The sequence below is a fragment of the Diuraphis noxia genome, unplaced genomic scaffold (assembly GCF_037042655.1).
Source record: "Diuraphis noxia isolate RWA-SAM2 unplaced genomic scaffold, SU_Dnox_SAM2 contig0003, whole genome shotgun sequence".
In the NCBI taxonomy this organism is placed as follows: domain Eukaryota; kingdom Metazoa; phylum Arthropoda; class Insecta; order Hemiptera; family Aphididae; genus Diuraphis; species Diuraphis noxia.
Window position 1 is genome coordinate 54,934,607 of NW_028301713.1, and position 24,236 is coordinate 54,958,842.

The following is a 24,236-nucleotide window of genomic DNA, read 5'->3' on the forward strand; positions in this document are numbered from 1 at the left end:
TATACTTCATTTTTTGAAAATTTTTAATATTTGAAGAAGTAAATTGTTCAGATAAGAATGTTAATTAGATTTAATATGATATTAACATTAGGCGTGTGATATCTATTGAAATTATTCAATAATTTCTAATCACTGTCATTATTTAATAAAATGTATAGAACTATATTTATTATATATTAAATATATTATAATAATATTACTGTAAATTAATTAGTCAGTATTCTTGTACATAAACTTATAGCTAATCGAAATTAATCATATTTTGTCTTTTCAAAGAAATAATAATGATGTTAAAATAAGTCAATGATAAATACAAACGCTATGCTTGAAGTGCAATGTGATGGTTATCATTTATCATGTTAATATAAGTAGTCATAATTTCTAAAATATTTTATAATAAATTATTATTAGAATAATCATTATCAATATTAAATTGTTTATATTTATAATTTATGAATTTGTTGGTTGGTGAAGACGAATAAATAATTTTAAAAAAACGCGTTTGTGCTTGACAACTGAACTAATCTAGTTATTACTTCTTTATTATTATTTTAATATGAAATACCTATCATATTATTTCGTTTCTATACATGAGTATACAGTGATAACAATAGTAATAATAATAATATGGGACTATATGTTAAATGTAATGCAAAGCCAACAAATCTATTGAAATTAGCGATGTTTAATATTTTCAACTATAATAGTATATAATTGCTAGTAATAGATGTTCAAAATCATAAATTACATAACAATTTTTGTTTTTTGTTTCTAAAACGTCTTTTAAATAGTACACATAAGTGAAATAAAATATTTACTTTCTAAAAGATAAACGTAAATATATTTTATATAAGTATCTATTATTATTTTATACTAATCGACTCCATCGTTATAATAATATAATACCGAAAAAGTTTTCTTATTTTTCAAAAGTACTAACGTTATATTCTGCATTGAGATTATTACAACTAGTCATGCGTTTGTTGTTCGTATACGGGGTGCTTGATTTATCATAAGACACTCATTATTTCAAAAAGTATTGACTTTTTTCAAAATATTTTTTTACATGGTTTCAAGTTGTTAAAAAACCAACGTTTTTATTAAAAAATTATATTTTAAATATTTTTATCCTTATCATTTTTTAAGTTTTTTTACTTTTTTGAATGATAACATAGAGTTTTAATTTCATATTCCAAAGCAGAATATTTTTCTAAGTATTTTGATACATAGAAATCGAATTTAGGGCTAGTAGTTTATGAGTTATAAGTATTTAAAGTTTAGACAAGCGGAGTAGTGGACAAACATTTTGCGGGGTAACCCCGTACCACTCCACTCTGCCAATCTATTATATATTATATATATTATATACTATAATATATATGCATTTATTTGAAATAATTTACATAGGTAGAAAGTTATCTTATTAACCGTATCGAATAGTCTGAATATAATAGCGCATTGATATTAAGCCACTGTTGCGTCAAACGAAGTAGGTAGAACCGTTCAATTGAATTGTATACATAATCACAATGTTTGTGTTTGGAATATACAAATTAATGATCAGCAGTTACGTTAATTAACTCGTCAATCAAAGTGTTTCGGAGTAGAGTGGACTGTATATAAATTTTAACTCATGAATAGTACAATGAAATACGGTAGAAGTGGTCGGTAATATTGAATGGAAAAATGCAGAGCCGCATGGGTATGTTAATATGTTATACATTTCTAATGCCAGCTTTACTAATAATTATAATTGCAATTATAAATGTGGGTATAAATAAAGATAAACAAACATTAAATTACCGTAGAGGTCAGTGTATTCCCAGTGTTAAGAGTTTATCCCGTGTATTTAATAAAATAAAATAATAATATGATGGAAGTATCTACAAAATATTGATGGTAAGTTGTTTTGAGTTGAGATTTGTCAAAGTTGGTGATCGAATACTTAACAAAGAGTTACTCAATATTGAGTAAACTATATCGTTCACAACTATGCTTAGAGTGGTAAATGATGATAACAATAACTATGATGAAATGTATACATAGCAACAGTCAATAATGTGCACATATAATTATATATTATGTTTATAATTATATTAGGTAGGTGGTAGGTATTTAACTAAGTAATATATTACAAACGTTACACATCTAAATTGTTATTGCGAAAAAAAAAGGCAAAGAACAGTAATTACTCTTTTTACATTGATTAAAGAGAAAAAAAAATACAAGTTAAAGAATTTGAAGAAAAATATATTTTGAAAATAACGAAAATCTATTTTTTCAAAATAATTTATAACAAAAAAGTTAAAGCTGTTTAAAAATAGTAGAAATAGTAAAAAATGTAAATATTATTTTCCGATTTAATGTGCTTTATCTTGTTATCCTCATCCCTTTTTAATTATGCCCCTGTTAGAAGCAGTAATAGCCGATTTGGGTCAAATACCATGACTAATTTTCTATGTAACTTTGTAATCACATAACAACCAACATGAGCATTGATATATAGGACCATTGGACCATATATAAAATTGTAAAATATTTAGAACTGCTATTAAAATATTTTAATTTTTTGTTAATTCATAAAATAAGAAAAGTGAATGAAAAACCGAGCCTTCCTTCGTGGCTTTGATACATATATTTGAATTATGTGATTCAATCGAAATTACAATATTCACCATTTCAGCGCCATTTGTTGGATATTATAATGTTACATTTATTATTTAAAAAATTAATGTCGTTTTAATCGTTCACTCACTAAGCACATCAAACTGAGGCATCCATGGCACAAACATGACATTTTCTGGGCGGACTTCCAGCGGCGGTGGGTCGTCCTCCCATTTCCACAGTACCCTGTAGCCGTCTAGTCGGCCGAACACCCGGAGCATGGCCAGCGACTGGGTTGCTGGTATGGACGAGCCTTTCACTATAGAGCCCATCGAAAAGTAAATGACACCTCGTTTGGCTTCGGCCACGTATCGTTCTAAGTCCTGTTTACATAGATGTTTTTGTGCATGAAAGGTTATTGGATATTGATATATGGTTGGTCCAGTGTTTTAATAATATTATTGATTGTAATGTGGTGCACTTATAATATAGAACAAAAAACCAAATTGGTCCAATTTGTATGTGTATTCTGTATCATAATAATAATATATCATAAAATAATAACTATATACTAAAAAGCTATAGAAAGAGAGCCTGATGTGTAAACAATCAAAAACAATACCAATAGATTTATTTTAGAGTAACAAGGATTTTAAACAATATCACTCTAACATCCTTCCACTACAAACATTCAGACATTCAATGTGAATTTCTTTTAAACGCTAAACTATATTATGAAACGATGTCATCACAGCAAGGGATGCAATACCACTCACAAGGGAGAGGGACGATGTGATAAAATATTTCTAATATTTTATTTTTAATAATGATCATAATCTTAATTTAATATGTACATTTTAATTTGTTTGTTTCAGTATTTTATAATAATAGACATATACGAAAAAAGATTATTTGTAGAAAGAGAAAAGGGTGTAAATATGTTTGAGCTTGGCTTTCACGAAAAATCTGTATGAATGCTCCGCGTGAAAACTTCGTTTTCGGGTGGTTAGTAGAATAATGTATTTTTGTCGACGTTTCAAATTTATGGTCGGTCAAAAATCATTGAGCTGAAAAACTTCACAGGTAGTATAGATGGCTGGTCGAGTATTTTTAGGTGGGATAAATCTCATTTAAATAGCCGCATTATGGACCAACCACGACATGCTTTATGAGAATGGAAAACAATATATATCAACGCACATATATAATGTATATACAAAGCATTGGACGATGGTCGATGGTCGATGGACAAAAGGATGGACGTAAAGATAAAATGACAGCGCAGAAGAATAAATGTCTCAGGTGCAATTAAAAGTGAAAAATAACAACGGAGTTTTGATGAAAAAAGAAATAAAAGCAACAAAAAAATACGACTCTCGAAAACAAACTCCAGTGAGAGAAATGTGAAGGATTATCGCTAGAGTCTGAAGATTTAAAGGGAAACATAATGAAACCGTTCGAAAGACGATGACAACGACTACTCGTATAATAATTACCCAATTTACAAACGTTGTAATAAACAACTAATATTTATCTAAGTGGTGCTATATTTTTAATCTTAGTATTTTTTAAATTTAAATTTATGATATAGTTCTACGGGTAAGATGAATTATGTAAGTATTAGCATTTGTGCTTAACAATATATATATGTACTATTATTAGTTTTTTAAACGATTGTCGTTATATTGACGACTTAACGTTCTTCATTTTTTGAATTTTAACTCTGTAATAGTGTGTGAAACATTCATGCAATCGTTCAAACTATAAATAATATATCTAACGATTATATTGTTATTTTTAAATGAACTAAAGCATTTATTTCGTATACCTTATGCGAGAGGATTAAGTAAACACTTCCGTTGGATTTGGATAAGATGATCGGAAAACTCGAAGAAATTATTAAATACCCATATAATGATGTTGTTTACGGCCTATTTATCATCTTTATCAAACATGTTACACTCTAACGGACTTAACGTAAACGTTATTGACGATCACCCGATAGAATTACGATTATTATATCATAAGTCATAACAGATTTGTGACATTGCAATAACAGAATATAAAGTCTAGACATTCTAGGCAGACTAATTAGTGTGAATAATTAAACGAATCGCTAATAGCTAAAGTCATAAACATATTATGTTCACAGAAACATCTAGCTATCAGTCCTATCACCTGTAATAATATAATGAAACCATTATTGGATATCCGTAATGATATCGTATATTCTTTTATTTTAACATAGAAATACAAAAATGAATTATGTTATTGATTAAGTAGGTATGGGGCTCAACATTTTTTATTATAATTAATACGTACATGTTAGCATATATTATGCTTTTTAATAATATGTTTCACGATAAGACTATATAATTTGAATACGCACCAGCTTAATTACAAGGGTTTTAAATTATATTTTCACTGCACTACTTTATAAAATGAACACATATAACAAAAGCTATGCGCCTTTTACAATTCACATACTTAATGCAAAAATATGGTATTTTAAATTAATTGCTGCAAAAAATAACTCAAAGTTCCAGTAATAGTATAATATATGCAATAATATAAATAATATTGGAGCGATAAATTAACAAATTTGAAAGTTATATTTCATGTATTGTGATGAATTTAAGGAAGTTATAAGTATTATGATCATTTTACAGATAATATCTGAATCGGTAACACACCTAAAATTATAGGTACTTATGTTTTTTTTCGACATTATTTTTGATTCTGAGCGGAGTGAGGAACGTATTGATTTTTCAATGATGTGTGTGTATTTTTTTTGGGTCTATGTTAGAGTAGTAGAAAAATCCCTTTAACTCTCGTTTTTGAGGGTGGTTTCTGATAAAAAATTGGATTAGGTAGGATCTTTTGAGTAATTAAACTTTAAAATTTCCAGTACTTTCAATATAGGTACTTTATCGAGAAATAAAAATGCGGAAAACCATGAATTTTTATGAAAAACCGGTTCGATTATTCAACGAAATCTACTTTATCATGTATGAACTTGTACTTATGTTAAAAGCTGAATCTAAGAAAGCATAAAAACTCCAAGGTTTAAATAATAATAATGCTCTTAAGACCATTGCTATTAATAATTAAGGATTCGTTTTTGCTGACAAATAAATAACAGGGGGTGGAGTGGTCGAGCGGACTAAGGCGTCGGTTGCGACGCACGCAGTTGCCGGTTCAAATCTCGGTCACGGGCGGCATCGCTCTTTGGGCATTTCGCGATGTCTGGAGAGAGAGGCCACCGGCCCCCAACCGGGCATGGCAGAAACCCACGAGTGCCCATTCAAAATTCTGCCAAAAAAACCCACGAGTTAAAAACCTTACAAAACCTTCCCCTACAGTTCCCCAGGCTAATGACCTCAGTTGTCGAAGCCCTAACCATAAAAAAAAAAAAAAAAAAAAATAGCAATATTATTATATTCATTATATTCGTACATATCTATATTTATATTTATAAATCAATATTATCTATTAAAAATAATCATACATATACCGGATGATTCTTTTATCATTGAACATTCATTATTTCAAAAAGTATAAATGTTAATAAAAAATCAAGTTTACATTGTTTCAAGTCGTTAAGTTTTGTTTTTATACTTATTTGAATAATGAACAGTTTAAATTTCATACTCAAAAGCAGAATATTTGTAGTATTTATAAATAAATAAAAATATATATTTTTAGCGACTGTGTCAATAAACTTATTTTTATTATTAATAATAAATTAACATAAGTGGATAATGCTCTTATGTGCATTATGTGTCGTAAGGGCTACTGTATTGTCTGTATTAGATATGTTAAATTTAAATTCATTGATTTAAAATCATTGTATACGAATAACCATTTTGAGCAAGAACTTATATATTTTTAAGAAATATGTATATTTATATATATTTTATGATATCATGGCCAATAACGTAATTTATTTTAATATTAGATATTATAGTTACGCCGAAAATATTGCTTTTAAAAAGGTTATTGTGTAGATAAAAACATAAAAATATACTTTAAAACACCGAGGATTAATATTTTTAAATTACAAAAAAAAAAAAAAAATTAAAATGTTATTCTTCGTTTAAATATATAATTCTCTTTAAATTTGAATTTAAAATAGCTATAAAATGAAACTGAGTTTATATATTTTTATATTTTGTGATGACCGTATACTATTATGAGGTACCATATTTTAAGTTTTAAATATTGAACTTCTTATAAATTTTTAATTAGGTACTAAATAGTTTTGTATTTTGATGAATTATCCAACATATGAAGTTTAAATATTTTTAAATAAAATCTTGTCTATGCATTTTTAATGTGCCTATTATGAAAAATTACGAGTAACTTTTTGTTAAGCTATCAAGTTTTTTGATCGACCGATAATTGTTTCATCGATATTTATGTATAAAAAAAAACCAAGCATTATTTATAATATTGAAAATGTTTATAAATAGCAGAAAAATAGACAAAATATTTATAGGTAAAATTATAATTTGTATAAAAAAAGCTTATATAAATAATTGGTTAAAATTTAAACTATTTAAAGTTATTCATTTTTGAATTATAAAAAATTCAAAAATCGTTACGGGTTAATATATAATGTCAACAAAATTGAAACTTCGAACGTTCATAAAAATTAATTTTATTTTCCAGGGAATATATTATTTGTTAATAGTAGAAAACTTATGAGGACTCTTGTTATAAATTATCTTGTTTTTAGACCGAACAAACATTTTTTAAATGAAACTAACGAAAATAGAAAATTTCTTATGCCTACAAATAACTCAAAAACAGCCAACATTTCTTAAAAATATTATGTTGTATAGAAAATGTTATAAAAAAAACCCGTTAATAAAATCATTTATTTCTATGAATATTTAATTTAATTTATAATAAATTTTAGTTTAATTAAAAAATATATTATGCCAAAAACTAGTTTCGCATAAAATTTCTGGGGTTTTCTACTTTTTCTTTGTTTTTCTTGATACTTTTGGCCATTTTCAGCCTGATGAATCTATTAAATAGAGTCACTTTCCAACCAAAATAAATAATGATGTTGAAAATCGAAGTATTATTCAACTATTTATTGTGTACAGGACACAAAAGAAAAAAATACATCGCTGTAAAATCAATAAATAAATCGCTTTGCTCAGAATCTAAAATAAATTAATTTTGGTTTTAAATCAGAGTCAGAATGGGGTAACTATATAAGCTTTAAGACTCGGAATGACTTCTTAGGAAATTGGGTGTGCAGCATTTTTTGTATTACCAAATAATATTATCAAAATACAAGTGTATATATGTGTTTGAGCTTTGAATAAAGATTTATTTGTCATTGAACTTCGGTGAATAGGATCTTTTAAAAGCAGCAAAAAAATCAAAAAAATCACGAGTACGATTCATTTATTAGGATCTCTATATTTCGGTTGTAAGAATAAAAAATCGTTTTCATTTAAAAGAATCTAGCACAAAATGAAGATCTGAATATATATATATGTAATATGTACAGCGAGGCATGAATATTGTTTCCACCGTCAAAATAAACTAAAATTGAATACCATCGTCGAGTAGTGCGAATAAAAAATACTCATTTTCAATCACTCTTAAGACCAAATATTCTCTCGTACAACGGCTAAAATCTATATAGAGTGATTCGCATAAAAATTAAATTTATTTTCTCAAAAGTTTAACGCTTTTTGAAATATTTTTTTTACATATTTGATTAAAAACAATATTTTTAGAAATAATTTATTGTAGTAGATAACATTTTGTGAGACATAAAAATACCAAATGAATTTACCAAAAACAAGTTTTTACTAAAAATTCACGAAGAAGAAACAATATCATGCACTTGCATATGTTATATTATAAAATATCTATCAAAGTCATACACACATCTATGAATAATGCTCGTTTATGTACTATATAATATCTAAAAGCTTATTGAAATCCAAACAATTTTTTTTGCTCCATATCGTATAAAATGTATGAAATATGTGAAACTGACATTTAGAAGTCATTTGTATATAAATAAATTTTTTTTTAAACCTGCACTATAGGTATATAAAATATTCTGTCTCGCGCAGATGTATAGGCATTAGGCACACAATACTTAATATTTTTATTTAAGTTTAGAGTAGAATGTAGAACAAGATGATATCTACATATTTATATATTATTGTGACGTATTGCATTTAACAATTTTGTTTTTGTTTGTTTGTATAAATTCAATTTTTTTTTACACCTATATAGGACTTCAAAACGTTTTATGTAACTATTTATACAAATTCAAAAATGAATACAAGTAGACATTCAATGTTATAATGCTGCAAGGAACGTAATTTATAGTGTTAATATAGACCGCATGTTTTAACTTGATGTGTTTGTATTGTTATTTGGGAAAACTGTAATATCTAATTGTATAATATACACTATTGATGTTTTCACTGGTGGTCAACTTATGCAATTCATAAATCTTTTCTAGAAAAATTAACCATAAGAATTGGGTTCCCTATTTTGAAGAGTCAAATCAAGGAGATATTATTATGCATTATCTATATAATATTATGAATAGTTAATGGTGTTTGGTTTACAATTTTTAATCATAACTCATAGTATTTGTTTATTTAAAGTATAACTAGCTTACAAAATATTAATAAATACCATGTTTATTTCGTACATTTATTTCAAATATTTTTTCCCCAACTATATTGGTTTAATATTTGATTATCGACATTTTGAGGAATTTGAAATTTGAAATATAAAAGTTTTCATTAAGAGGACGCTACACCTGCATGTGTTGTCTCCGTCTTACAAGTAAGTAACATTGCAAAAACTGTTTCGCGCGGGAAAGAACCGAGAAGGCTACAGTCATAACTAAGAAACGAAATTCTCACAACAGATAAAAGGGAATTTCAACTGTGCAACGTTGTTTTTATTTTTTTGATATTAGAACTGAAAAAAAAGTTATTCGATTTTGAAAAACGCAAAAATAATGAATTTTGAAACAATAAGAACTTTTTTTCTATTTGTGATATCGAAAAATTGAAAACAACGTTGCACAGTAAATGTTCTCCTTATTATGTGGTGAAAATTTTGTTTCTTAGTTATAACTGTAGCCTTCTCGGTTCTTTCCCGCGCGAAACAGTTTTTGCAATGTTACGCACTTGTAAGACGGAGACAACACATGCGGGTGTAGCGTCCTCTTAAGAACAAAAACTAAAGAAGTTATTTTATTGTTGCATGGATATGTTAAATCACTATTATTTAAACTCAATGATAAACTGTTCTCACTATATCCATGCGTAAAACAATTTTGACCTGAGAATTTTTAGATTTTGTCTAATCTCTTTTCATATTGATATTAGTAATTTACAATGTTGAACTAATTTTAGCCACAAATGTATGCCATATATTACTATATATAATAATTTCATACCTAAACAATATTCCTAACTGTTATAAGTTAAAACTCAATACTGACGTACCGTTTAACGGTATGAATACATTTTAGTATAAAAAGCAAAACAATTAATCTAATTATTTTCATTATTGTATACCTACCTATAGAAAATGATAATTTAATTGTCAAATAGTGGTATCTACGATAATATTTTTTGAGTGAATAATAAAATTATAAAAATCATTTGAGCAAAACTCATTACCTATTATACGTTGGAAACTACTCTCAAAGTTGAAGATTTTAGCATTAACAAAACGAGAAAAAAAATCATTATATGATTGATATATTCATCACTCTGGTCAAATTTTAAGCTAAAGTTTGAAACCAAAATAATTTTCTATACAATTAATTTCTTAAATAAATGATAAAATTCACAATTGTGATTTATCGTTTGGGTTGTTATTCTGGTATTCTGTTATTCACTTGATTTGTATCATACGTGCACATTAACGCTAAGTTGATTAATTACCATAAATTATATCTCATAGACAGATAGGTACTCACTTCTGGCAAGGGCATTGGTTTCTTATACGTGCATCCTCCGACTTCAATGATACCCGGTGGCAGCGGCCGGGTGTCTCCAAACACGAAGTGGGTGTTCACAATGATGGCGTTCACGTTGTTCAGGGATTCAGACACCGTACCACCGTTGAGTTTTCCTAAATATTTATCCACGATTTCTTGAGCCTATTAAAACCACGCAAACCATGGATATGTTTGTGTCGGTGAAAATTATGGGTTCGTAAATTTAAATCGCCTTGTACATGCATAAAACAGGAATAAACGCTATCATATTATCATAACTCAGATTTCGGTCGAAGACTGTTTTCGGAATCCAATGTTTTTTGGTTCTTATTATCTTTATACATTTTTTTTTGTGTCATAATACACTATTACCAAATGTTTAATTTATGATTATTTTTACAATAAACATTAATCACATATTATTATGTTAAAATATGTATTTTCGTTTTAAAATGGCTGCTAAACATTTTATAATGCGTATAATACCTACGAATATTATTAAATTCTGTCAAATAACGTTTAGTGGATTTTCAGCGCTTAAAAATCTGAGTCTCGTGTATTCATCACGAATCATAACAAGATTTAACGTTTGGACATATTATATAACATCATTATGTACTCACCGCCTGTTCGTATTTAAATTTGTAATACGTTTTCATCATTATCAGGATCACAGAGTTTATCAGTCGTTCAGCAAACATCATCCGACTAGTAAACGGTAACAAGTTAACCGGAACATACGACGGCATAATCACGTCGCCGACCATACCGCCAAACCACGGATAGAGACTGGTCGAAGTTATACCGACGACTGGTGCCCCGAAATGATTGGCGATTGACACGAAGCAACCAGTGTTGAAGATCTGTATGGATGTATAGAAATAAAAATAGTTCAATCGTTTGGTTGGATTTTCGTGGTAGGTCGGTGGAGGAAAAGACAGAGCAAAAATATAATCGAAAAATACCAAACTGTAAAGTTGCGGCCCCAGTGATGTGACATGTGTAACATTTTTACAGTATTATATAGTATATAATGCGAATGAATTTTCGAAAACCTAAATCAAGTCCCAAAAATTCATATTAAACAATGAAACTTTTATTATCGACATCTGATAAAGTTTTTAAGAGAATTTCAAGCACATTTTGTATATAGTGACAATGATAATTTATGTTTTTTAAATAGCGCGTAACAACATAAGTTGTATAATAAAGATTAACAAAATATTTTCTGTTTTTATAATAATACAAAACACAATATTAAAAACCCGATGTTAGTTTCTCCGAGACATTATCCCCTTTCACATTTCAACACTTTATAATAAGTGTTTTAACTTTAAGATCGTACTGGCAGAATTAAAAAGCATATATAGATCTGCGTCATTAAGTATTATCGGATTTTAAAAATATTTAAATATATTTATACAAGGACCATCAAAACGCACAAACGTTATCTTGATTGAATTTGGAATCTCAGATTTGTGTTGGTAAAATGTTTTTGTTTGAATTATATTCTTTTCATTTTTCTTAAATTTTGTTAAAACCACCTGTACTAAAGCCTTCATAAAACGTCTCCTTTAGTAAAAATAAATTTGTTGTCGTCAGAGTTTCCGGGTTATAACCACAGATGTGGGTGCTTAGTGTTTATTATTATAATATTTTATACGTGAATTCAAAAATGTATTATTATATGGTGGATATTAATATTTTCCCCGCCGCCTGCGCACACGACCGTTATTGCAGGTCACGGGCTTATGGCGTTACGAGTGATTTATTTATTTATTTTTTTTTGTACAGTGTTCCGGGTACAGAAAATGTGATTCCCGCATAATATAATGTAATACCTGACGAGTATTATATATAGAATTTTTCGCACAAGTTTCACACGTACGTATATAGTATAAAACATTGCCGGAATGCAATCCGATTTTTCCGTCCTAAATAAACGGATCTGGAAGCTGATATGTTATTGTCTTGTATCGAATTACGGGCGCGGACTGATTTCTAGAGAATTCAAGCCGTGGACACGTTCCAAAAGCCGGACACGACTTGGTAAATTTTTTTTTTTGTTCTCTTGAATGCAGAAGAATAAATGCGTGTGAATAAGAAAAAAACGGTGACGACGCGTTTATCTTTTGGCAACCACGGCCATCCGTTCATTAATATAAGTCAAATAATATTATAATGGTGTATTAACCTCTACTGTATAAAGCAAATGTGAGGTTCGCATAACTTAACCCAATCGATATATCATAATAGCTTAATAATATTTATATTATGCCTTTCTGTTAATGACCGTCACGCAGATATTTATTTTATAGGATATAAATGGATGGATTGATATTGTATAAAAAATATAGTTAGGTATAAACATGTACATTGTTATTTTTCACGAGTTGGGCAACAAAATGTTATGATTATGTACCGTAAAAATAGTTGAAAATCGATGCGTGCGCATGCGTCAATCATCAAACAATGACTATAAAGAATAATGGCGTTTTTATTTCACTTATTTTTAACTCAATAATAATTTACAGTATAGGTACCCCTCTGAGATAATTAAACTAAAAAATCACAAATTATGATACTAGTTAAAACGTATCTTATTAATTATTAATAATGATTAATTAACATGTTTTTGAAAATTTAGATTTAGTATGCCAAAGAGTATCATCCAAGTAGTAATTTTGAGTATGAAGTTTTTACTTCAATTTTTCAAATGAAAACAAATTTGTTTTTGACATTGTTAACTAAATTATTGTTTTCAATGTTTTCGTACATATCTAAGTAAGAATAAAATCGAAAGAATAGTTTCTGCCAGTTAAATTTGATGTAATATATTGAAGTAAGTTGAATAGTTATAATTATATGGTTTACGATAATATACATATATATGAGGCTATATTTGAAAGTTATATTTAGCAATATCAATGTATAAGCATTTTATGAAAGTATAATATATTAATATAATGATAATTGTAATTAATAAGTGATAGACTCTAGATAATACATCTAATTTATATTTTATATGTTATAATCATTGGAAATATAAAAAACCGTCTGGAAAAAAAAATTACATTTGATAGTCATATGGCATAAACATCAATAATGGCGATAAATACAATCGAAAATATTACGATATTTAAGTGTACTTAAAAATTACTAAAATCAATATTCAAATAATTTGAATGTATCGTTAAGGAATAAAATAGGAAGTGTACATCATTAACGAATCACTTCGTATATTATACCTAGCATTAAATACAAAGATATACTTATATGTACCTACCAACTGAATCGTTTATTTGAACGAGTAGCTATTAATTGAATGATTTGCGTATTATAAGATATTATAATATTGCAGATGAATCATTATAGTGGAAAATAATATTGAACATCACATATACGATATATATATATTGTGTTTAAGAATCTACTGCCACCCACGATAATGAATAAATAAAATAACTTATTTGGATATAATATTATTTTTGGGCCGGGTTGAATAAAAGATTTGATCATTAATGCGTAGAATTTCCGTTGTTCCTCCCACGACCGAACAAATTAGTTGACTGCAATTTTACAAAATCAAAATACTTTCTCTACCCTACAGACGAGAATACGTCAAATAATTAAAATCGTCAAGCATATTAAAATATATTTTGATTTTTGAGAGAAAAAAATCTCAGTCGACCAACTTGTTCCAGGAAAAAAATATCGTTCCTCACATTTTAATTTTTAACGCATAGCGTGTAATGGATATTTGATCACGAATGACTACTATAATTAAAAAAAAAATTGTTTTTATGTTTTAATATTTTACCACTATTAAACTGCCGCTCGTTATTCAATGTACAGTTTTTATGATTTAATTTTAAGCCACATAAAATGTTTTTACCAACTGCCAAGTATCCTAAGCGTAAAGCCTTTTCACATGCGACTTACTGTAATAAAATTACCACATGATTGTAAGATACCAATAATAGTATTATATTAATGGATTTTGAACCGTAATTGGTTACCGGTGATCTTACTGTGAATTTATGTGGACATCGGTAAATAATTATCATACCATCGTGGAACTCACTCACACACCTTGAGTTATCGTGTGCCCACTATCGGTCAGAACCGACTGCATGCGCTTTTACTGAATATCAGTACTGGCTAAGTAACTGAAGAATCCAGTAAAGATAATCGTTATCATCTCAGAAATATGAAAGTGTACACTGACTATACAGTCACCAATATTAGCTGCTGGTAGCTCGCTAATGTCAGACCGTATATTGGTGCAGTTTTACGCCCATTGTGCATTTCCGATTGGGATACATTACATTTGTATAGCCAACATTTTTTTTTTTTAAGGGAAGTTGTTAATGTGCTTACATAGAGTTGGCTTAACTATCTCATAAGTTGATGTCTACGTTTATTGTAGGTATCGGTTCCTGTACTACAGTACAAGTATATATAAGTTATTGTAGGCATCTACAAAAATTTTCATAGACCATAGTATTTTATTTTATTAAAATTCTGGAAGCGGGAGTGGTAGCATCAGTCACGTAATTATATTATTAGTGTAAATATATTATTATTATTTGCATTTTCCTGTATAAATTGTAAATTTGATTAGTTATAATGCAATTAGATAAGTATTTTTTATTTATACCAGTGTGAAAAAAAAATATCATACATATTGAGTATTATTATTTTTTCAATTCTGGTTCTGATTTCAGTACTCAATGTTTTCATAAAAAGATTCTGATTCCGGTACGGTTTAAAAAAATAAAAATAAAAATATATATATATATATTATTTATTTACTGTTATATTTATATATATAAACTTACATGGTATATAAAATAATAAAACAAATTAATTACAGGTTATCTGTAATGTTTGGATTGCGGTTTGGAACATTACGAAATTGTAAAATAATTTTGGTGTGATAGGGATGCACAAGAAAATATAATGTGTAAATTCGTACTAATTGCGTGCAAAATATAAGTGCTGAATACATTTAAAAAAAAATTTAATAGGGTTACAATATTTCATTGACCTCAGCTTTGGTAAACTATAGTCGGTAAATATAGAAATATAGTACCTACAATTTTCATCAAAACCAAATGCGTGAAAATTCGTGCTAATTACGTGCTGAATAATATCATTGAAAACTTATACACATACATATATCAATGTTGTGTGGTTGGAAAAATCACGTTTTCCAAGGTAAATGTAACACACATATAAATATATTATGTTATTTCATAAGCGTAATATAGTGATATACACATATTTCATAATATTTTGACTGATTTACGACTAAAATGATACGTTACGTCGGTTAGAGTGGGAGAAAAATTGCACGATGGTCCATTATATTATTAGAAAGTACTAGGTATAAACCATCAATCTCATCACACTGCATTAATATTAATATTTTGCCCATAGGTATCTCTACTAGATATATAAATATAAATAAAACAATAATTGTACACGAATACAATATGGCGCAAAGAGGCAATTGTATTATGTTATATTATTTATTTTCTAATTTGTTCTTTACATAAAACGTATTACTTTACTTCATTAAGTATGTGTTTTTAATTGCTTACAAGTCCAAAAGATATAAATATTATTTTTATTTTTTAAATACAACAATTTCACCACACGAAAAATATACCCTAAGTATATTTTAAGAGCAAATGTATAATGTTATGATCTCATCGATAGAACAAATTACATTATTTTAAAAAATGTGTGTAATCTATAAGAACAACAAATATATTATAAATTGAATAAACAATTTTAAACATTATATAATTACATGATTTTGGAAAAAATAACTGCTTTGATGTCGGTAAAACTGTTTAGTAGTAAAAGTAAAAATTACTATGTTATCACCAATCAGATAACTGAAAATTTCATATAATTACAGCTTTTTTATATTGAATATAAATTCACAAAATACATTTACTATTTCATGTTATTTAGATCTAATGATATTTTTATAATAATTATACTATATTTCATATATCAGTATTTTTTACAATTGCTCCATATTACAATTAATCTACTACGTGAACAATGTTTATATTCTACTTGTGTCAAATTGTTACAAAATTCTACCCTTTTGTATGTATCTAATAATAGTAGGTATATATATAAAATATTATTATAATATAAAATAATTGCATTATATATAATTTCATCAAATGAATTTATGTTTACGCACGTGGCAAATTATACACGACGTGTTTGTTATCTACTTTTTATCCATCACGTTAAAATAAAATCCATTTTTGCGAGGCACCACAAAATGGCGATGGTTGGGTGTAAAAGAAGAATGAGGTAACTCGTTTGTGTCAGAAAAAATTCCGTAAATAATTGATTAGACGACCACAAGCGAATATTGAATTTTGTCTCCCATCGTGATGATTTTTCTCTCGTTCTTTTCTTTGGGATTTTCGGCGATTTTTCTGCTCTCCCCATCCAAGCGTATTTCACTCACCAACCCTCATCACTCATATTCAGTTTATCTAGCTACTGTGTCTCCGAACCACTTCACTTGATCGAGTTAGTACACAATATATTTTATCCATGTGTACACAATAAAAGTGAAAAAAAACGGGCAAAATCATCATATTTTTGGAGATACAATATGATGTTGGATGTTGCTGGTAACCTCTTCAAATTCAGCGTCTTAAGTAACACAATTTCATTGTTTGTTCTGTCGTGCAGCAATAATAATAATCTACAAATTATATTTTCTCGCATAAGTATCACATTCATGTATTAGTTAGGTCGTTCTATAGTTCTCCGCATTCAATATTAAAATATAATATGCTGTTTGTTCAATACGAAAAAAAAAATAAGGATAGTAACAATTGTGTGTTTTATAATATCACTTCAGTTACGTATTCAAGTAGTGCGTGGTTGGAGTTTAATTTATCTATTCACATATTTTCAAAAAATGTTCGATATCGCAATGTTAAATTAATTTCAATTTTTTTTTTTTTTACTTATGAACCCTAACCTTCCCCGACTTTTTTTTTAATACGCGCACTTGGTCATAAATGAACCGTTGTCATTGAGGTATAAGGTTCTACCATAAAAATTGCTCATTATTCACGTTTATATTATATAGTAGGCATATATATTATATACTCTCTGGTTGCTTATTTTTCGAATAGTGAAAACTTATTTTTGATGTCACAGAATTCGCAATCCGTCTATCTCATCACTATCGAAGAATTTGCATTTCCTAGTCTGTATATTTTTATAAATTTCAATAACTTCACACAATGTATAATATCACCATTATCGATGTATCGTTCACGATTCACTCGACGGCGGGTGGAGTTGGTAGCGCGTATGCTTCACCATTAGTTGCACCTTATACTTAAGCCCCTTTTCGAACGTTGAGCAGTGTTGGTTTAGCTGTAATAATGCGAAGGAGCGCAAGCGCTCTTGTGTGTGTGTGTGTTTATGTTTCATATTGTCACGACAACATTTATACACGCACATGTGTACGCGCGCGCCCGCGGTAAATGCGCTTGTTTTTTCCTCTCATTTAATTCGATGCAAAATATATGAGTACAACACAGTACGACATATTATTACCAGTGACAAGAAAGTGTGTTTGTGTGTATGTGTGTAGTGGTTTTCGAGTGTCATGTTTTAACGACATCGTTATTATTACGAAACATATACATCTAATGGGGTCGTGTTCGCACACATACACACATGCGTGCGCGCTACTCCGTGAAATAATAGTGACGACATATAGGTATATACATATTATATATATACTATCATTTAAAATAATTTGACAATCTGTATAGAATAAGTAACGATAATGAAAATAATCCGGTACTCCGGTATTCCTGCATGATTATATTACATTCTACATTATAGTGCGAAAATCATCCATTTATAGCACCTCAAATTGTTTGTTGTCGTTAATTTTTGGTTTTAGTTTACATGGTCTCTAGGCCTGTTTTTTTAAATATCTTATTTTGATTGATATAGGTACGGTTTAAAAGTATATTGCTAAAATTAGAATTTTAAATTTAATTTCTGGTAGTGGTTTATTGAAATCGAAAAAGTTCATTGATTGTTAGGATTTTTAAGTCTTCATAAAGGATAATTTTGCGATGTCATGTACCGATACCACGGATCTGTAGTTATCAGACAGTATACAGATTGATTGCAATGCGTAAACTATACAAAAATGTATTCCATTAAAGTCTGAACTTGCCTAAGCTTATAATTATTTTTTATTTTAATATTATGCTTTAAAGGTAAATTTTGAATTTTAATACAGATTTAGTAAGCATCGTCTTTAGTTCAACAATAACGTTCAAAACCTTATATTTCTTAAACCTAATTATTTAAAATATTATGACCAAAAAATTAAGAAAATTTTAAATTTTAAATTAAGTATATGAAATTTATCATTTATATAATATTTTAAGAGTTTTTTTAAAGAATATGCAAATTTTTTCAGTATAAAAGCTTTCATATATTTTGTAAATAAATTATATAGTTCATGTATAATTGGTGAAAATAATATAGGCACTGATTACGTAATTAATTTTGAAATGTATTTATTATATTATGTATAATTAATAATATTTACTGGTTTAAATTTTTACACACTTAGTATTGATCCATTAATATTATTTGATATTTTCAATATAGACTATATTATATAAAATTATTTTATTTCTAATACATCTAATGATTTTATTTTTAAAACGTAAATTGGGCTTATAATATTATAACCATGCCGTGTGCGTCTGTTCTTATAATTCATTGCCATATAGGTAGTTACCAATATGAACACTAAGATACTAAGATGAGTTAAATGAATTACTATATCATTATTTTTTAGTCAATAATAGCCTATGAATAATATTTATTTAATAAGATTATTGGGTATTTTCAATGAGTATTAATATTTCAGAGTCTGGGTTTTTAACTTTTTTATTTCTATGTTATTATAAATTAGATGAAACATTTACTAAACTATATTATAGTAGATAATATACAGTGGTGACCGACTAGTAACCCGTAAAGGTGGAGAAGAGTGACAGGTGGCGATATTTATTATTTTCTATAGTTAGCATGTTTACACGGGTGTGGTCATGCGTGTTTTATAAACTCGGTTTTTTTTTAAATTCAAATTTATCGGTTTATTTTATACTGCAAACAGTTATAATACTAATATTATAATATTATCGTTTATATTACTAAATTTTATAAAAAAATCGATTAACTCTATACGCATGTCGCATATAGTTGACTGTACAATTCCACGTCACCTTTAACTATATTAAATAATATATTATATTGTCTTATAAACAGTTTTTGTGTAGATATCAAAATAAACAAAACCTACCATCGTAATTATAAAATCAGTATTTGCTAAAAAAAAGGTAGATATTTTATATTATTAATATTTTTTCTTCTTCCATAATATATTATAGTTCTTAGATTTCTGTTTATTCATGAAAAGCATAAACACAATTTACTTTTATAATTGTACATTATATTTATACTACATTGTAAAGTGATATGAAATGAAAAATATATTTTCGTTACGTTCTTTATAGTTTTCTGGTGCAAGTAGAAGTCTCCAAGATTGATAATCATAATGTTCGATAAATTATTTATTTAACATATAATACACTCAACGAGAAACACTATTTTGTAATATTCACGTCTTCTATAATGGATGGGATTACTTAATGCGTCAAAGATTATATTGTATTATTGACGTTAAAATGTAGCTTATTTAATAAAACGCGCGTTTGTAAACACAAAACTCTATAATAATATTTCATACAAAACGTACCTATACTATACGAAATATAGTATATATTATGTAACATGATATAAACATATTATATTAGTTATATTATGTGTTAAGTTATTCACCGATTTCTCGTAGTCTTGTTCAAAATAGCGCTTCAAGTTTTTTTAATCTAGATAAAAATCGAGATCAAAATAAAATTGTTGGAAGAACATTATACTGCGTGCTGTAGACGTTATCGATTTGCGTAATATCGTAATATTCTCTTTCTTACATTACCAACTTTAAACATTATGCGTTGTTTATATCATTAGTTTTATACACAATGTCAATGCGAAGTATGCTTCGTTGAGGGGCGTTAAGTCTTCAAATTACTGAAATTCTACTTTGTTTTAATTTAGTGCGTAAAACATTTTACCAGTGGGACATAAATACACTATCCCCGAGCTTTCAATGTAAGCCTTTAACCATTAATTTCGAATGCATAACAAAGTTGGGTTGTTTTAAAATTGAATCGTTATACTCGTAAAAACAACACTGAGTAAATTTTATAAACGTTGATAAGCGTGTATTAAAATTTTAAAATATTAATTATAGATTAAGTAGATTGTAGTATTTCACAGAAATCATAAATTAGAAAAAAATACGTATATTAATTCATAATTTAAAAAAATTGCGAATGTCAAGTATATTATAAATGTAATAATAAAAAAAAAAATGGCCATTTTAATGTAGGTAAGTATTGAAAATAGTTAATTGACCAACTATTAACAATATAATTATAATTTATTAAATTAGTATAGATTTGTTAAATATTATTTTTTAAGATGTTTATGTTTTTAGACTTATTTATAATTTATTATTATATTGTGTTTATTGATGTTAAAAATAAAACATTTTAATGTTACAATTTTTATACAACCTGAAGATAGGCCAAGGCTGAAACTATTAGTTGGATTATAATTTAAAATTTATAATACTTTAAGGGCTTTTGCATTTTGCATTTAAACATTTTTATTAAATTATTTATACACGTACACAAAGTGTCTTCACTGGAAGGCTCCTTAAATCTGTCCTTTCTTCAAGTCACTTTATTCACTTATCTATTTTACTTATTGTTCAATTTTATGTAACAGATTGTAAATAAAAAAAAAATAAAAAATTTATACACGTATAATTTCCGCTATTAATAAATGTTTAAAAAAAATATTATGTTTTGATATTCATTTATTTTTAAAATATAGTGTATAGTACATGTGTGAAAAAGATTTGTCAATTTTATTTTTAAACTTCTAATTTTCATTTACACTTTAATTTTAACAAAGGAAGATTAACTTAATTAAATTTAAATAACTTTATTGTGCACTTTTATGCATGTCTGGAAAGTTTTGTTTAGTACATTATATTAATATAATATATTATAATACTATGTATATATACATTTTGACAAAAGAGCAATGCATTATATGTAATATATTTCTTTATTTTTATCCTCGAATTATTTGAATTTAAAATTGACGATCATTTTTAGTAACACTCAAATATCCTATGAAATATTCAACAAAATATTGACCCAAAAAACCGAAAGAAATGTTTGTATCATGCTTGGAACTTTTCAATATTTCCTTTAAATAATTGAATAATCCAAATAATCGATAGCTAGTTTTTTTTGATTTTGAATGATGAATTGTTTTATATAATGATATATGTTTTTTAGTCTATCATATAACATCTTGGAGTAAAAATGTGTCAATTTTTAACTTAGAAAGGATTTCAGATAAAAAAAAATAGTTCTAGTTGATTCTATATTTAGAAGTTAAAAAGTTTTGTCGTATACCTACCAATGCAACACATGTATAATATGACAACATTTGTTTTGGTTATTTTGTTGTTATTCGAGATAAATAACTGTACATATTTGATATTTCAATCAAACATGTACATACCTACATAAGAATTTTCTGGAAATTACTAATTTCCAAAATCTGTTGCTATTTATAGAGCAATTGTATAGTTTTATTTTCAATTTTAAAGCCCAAAAGCTTGAAAAACGAACAAAAGGTTCCTCTTATAATTTTTTATAAACAGTTTAAGCAAACATTTTGTTAATTAATTGGATACTAAACAAAAATAATATTTATAGCTATGATTTAGTAATTCAAAAAATATTATTCACGAGGATACTTTGTGTTTCTACTTCAATTGACAATTGTCATTAGGTTTTATACAAAATTAAGTTTTTAAAATATTTAGACTAATTTATTTTTAAGTATTCATTTTGTAGATTAAACTAAACACTTTTTATTAGTTGAAGACTATAATTTGTAATTTATTAAAGTAATATATTTACACGCACAACGTGTGTTAGTATACTGATTATTATATATTATAAGAGATGTTTTTTCCAATAAATTTTTCAGCATATAGAAAAAGTAATTATAAAAAAAAAATGTATTTTAGTAATATAATAAATCATGAAATATCCATAGAAATTGATAAAGCATATTCATTAATAATTGTTTTATAAATTATGCAATGAATTATCATGTATCAGTTACCTCAATGATGAGGTACACTTGAAACCTTTCTATACACTATATATAATAACGATTTCACTGGATTTTACACTTATAAATATATTATTGAATTTTATTGCATGTATGCACTGCACATGTCTGATTTACTATCAAAACTTTGATTTTAAAATATGAAATCTACATTGAATACGCGGAACTTGATGTTCATGACATTAAATCACCTAGGAAGTCGCATGACCTACATTCAACTTCTATATAAAAAATTTACTGTTAGAATTTAATTGTATCACGTTGATAATATGGACAAGCCAATTTTTATTATTTCGTGCACATTTATTTTTATGGTGTTCGGTTTGTTTATAGTTTGAAAATTTTCAAACAACATTAATCCAAACTGCTCTCAGTTGTATTATTATGATTTTATATTTATAGAATGACTTATTAATTCAAAAAATAACTTAAAATAAACGCCATTTTGGCAATTTGAATGTAATAAATACGATATTATTTTCCTATGTCCGCAGTCCGTTATATCGTTGTATAATATATTTTACCTTTTACTCTAAAATACTATTGCATGCGAGAAATGTAAAGTGATTCTAATAATTGAATTAATACTTGTTTTAGAATGTGATGTATCTACTGAATAATAATATATTGATATTATTTAATATATTTACTGATCTCGCTAAAGTGTTTTTCCTAGAATAGGTATCACATTTTATTATTATAATTTAGAATATAGAATCTTTATTTTAGATTATAAATGTATAGGTCTAAACTCATTATTTCAAAGTCTTAACTTTTTGAAAAAAATAATATTATTTTACGATTTGTTACCGTTATTATTTTTTAATGATTACTTTTTAAAATGACAATATATATTTTTAATTTCATATTCGGAGCAGAGTGCACATGGACCCCCAATCGTTGGTAAACTGATCTTTAAAACATTAAATAGGGAGTGAACTACTCATTAAAAAATCGATATTTTTTATTCTTTTTGCTTAAATTATTTAAAAAAATACTCTGTTTTAAAATATGAAGCTAAACATTTTGTCATATTTTAACTACGTAAAGATTAAAAAAAAATTGTATTAATATTTTTATAAAAGTTAATACTTTTCAAAATAATGAGTATAATTGACGTTTACGTCATGGATCACCTTATATATAAAATATATTATGGGCAAACATTATCAAAACATTATTTACGTCAAAATAATTAAGAGCAATAAATATATTAAAAATTAACTTGATTAATAACAATCATGGTTTTTTA

The 24,236-nt window shown here is 26.9% G+C and overlaps 2 protein-coding genes across 4 annotated transcripts in view; one reads left to right on the forward strand and one right to left on the reverse strand.

Moving 5' to 3' along the window:
* LOC107162873 (UDP-glycosyltransferase UGT5-like) overlaps nucleotides 1-24,236 on the reverse strand; it is a 54,482-nt gene that overhangs the window by 21,376 nt on the left and 8,870 nt on the right. For all 3 annotated transcript variants that reach the window (XM_089223983.1, XM_089223982.1, XM_089223984.1), the window contains exons 3-5: nucleotides 11,233-11,472; nucleotides 10,589-10,771; nucleotides 2,756-2,987 (exon numbers count right to left, since the gene is read on the reverse strand). In XM_089223983.1, the coding sequence (XP_089080109.1) occupies nucleotides 2,756-2,987; nucleotides 10,589-10,771; nucleotides 11,233-11,472 (655 nt within the window). The remainder of the gene's footprint in view (nucleotides 1-2,755; nucleotides 2,988-10,588; nucleotides 10,772-11,232; nucleotides 11,473-24,236) is intronic.
* The window catches only part of GABA-B-R2 (gamma-aminobutyric acid type B receptor subunit 2), a 320,221-nt gene that overhangs the window by 21,372 nt on the left and 274,613 nt on the right, over nucleotides 1-24,236 (forward strand). The gene's annotated exons all lie outside the window — the stretch shown is intronic.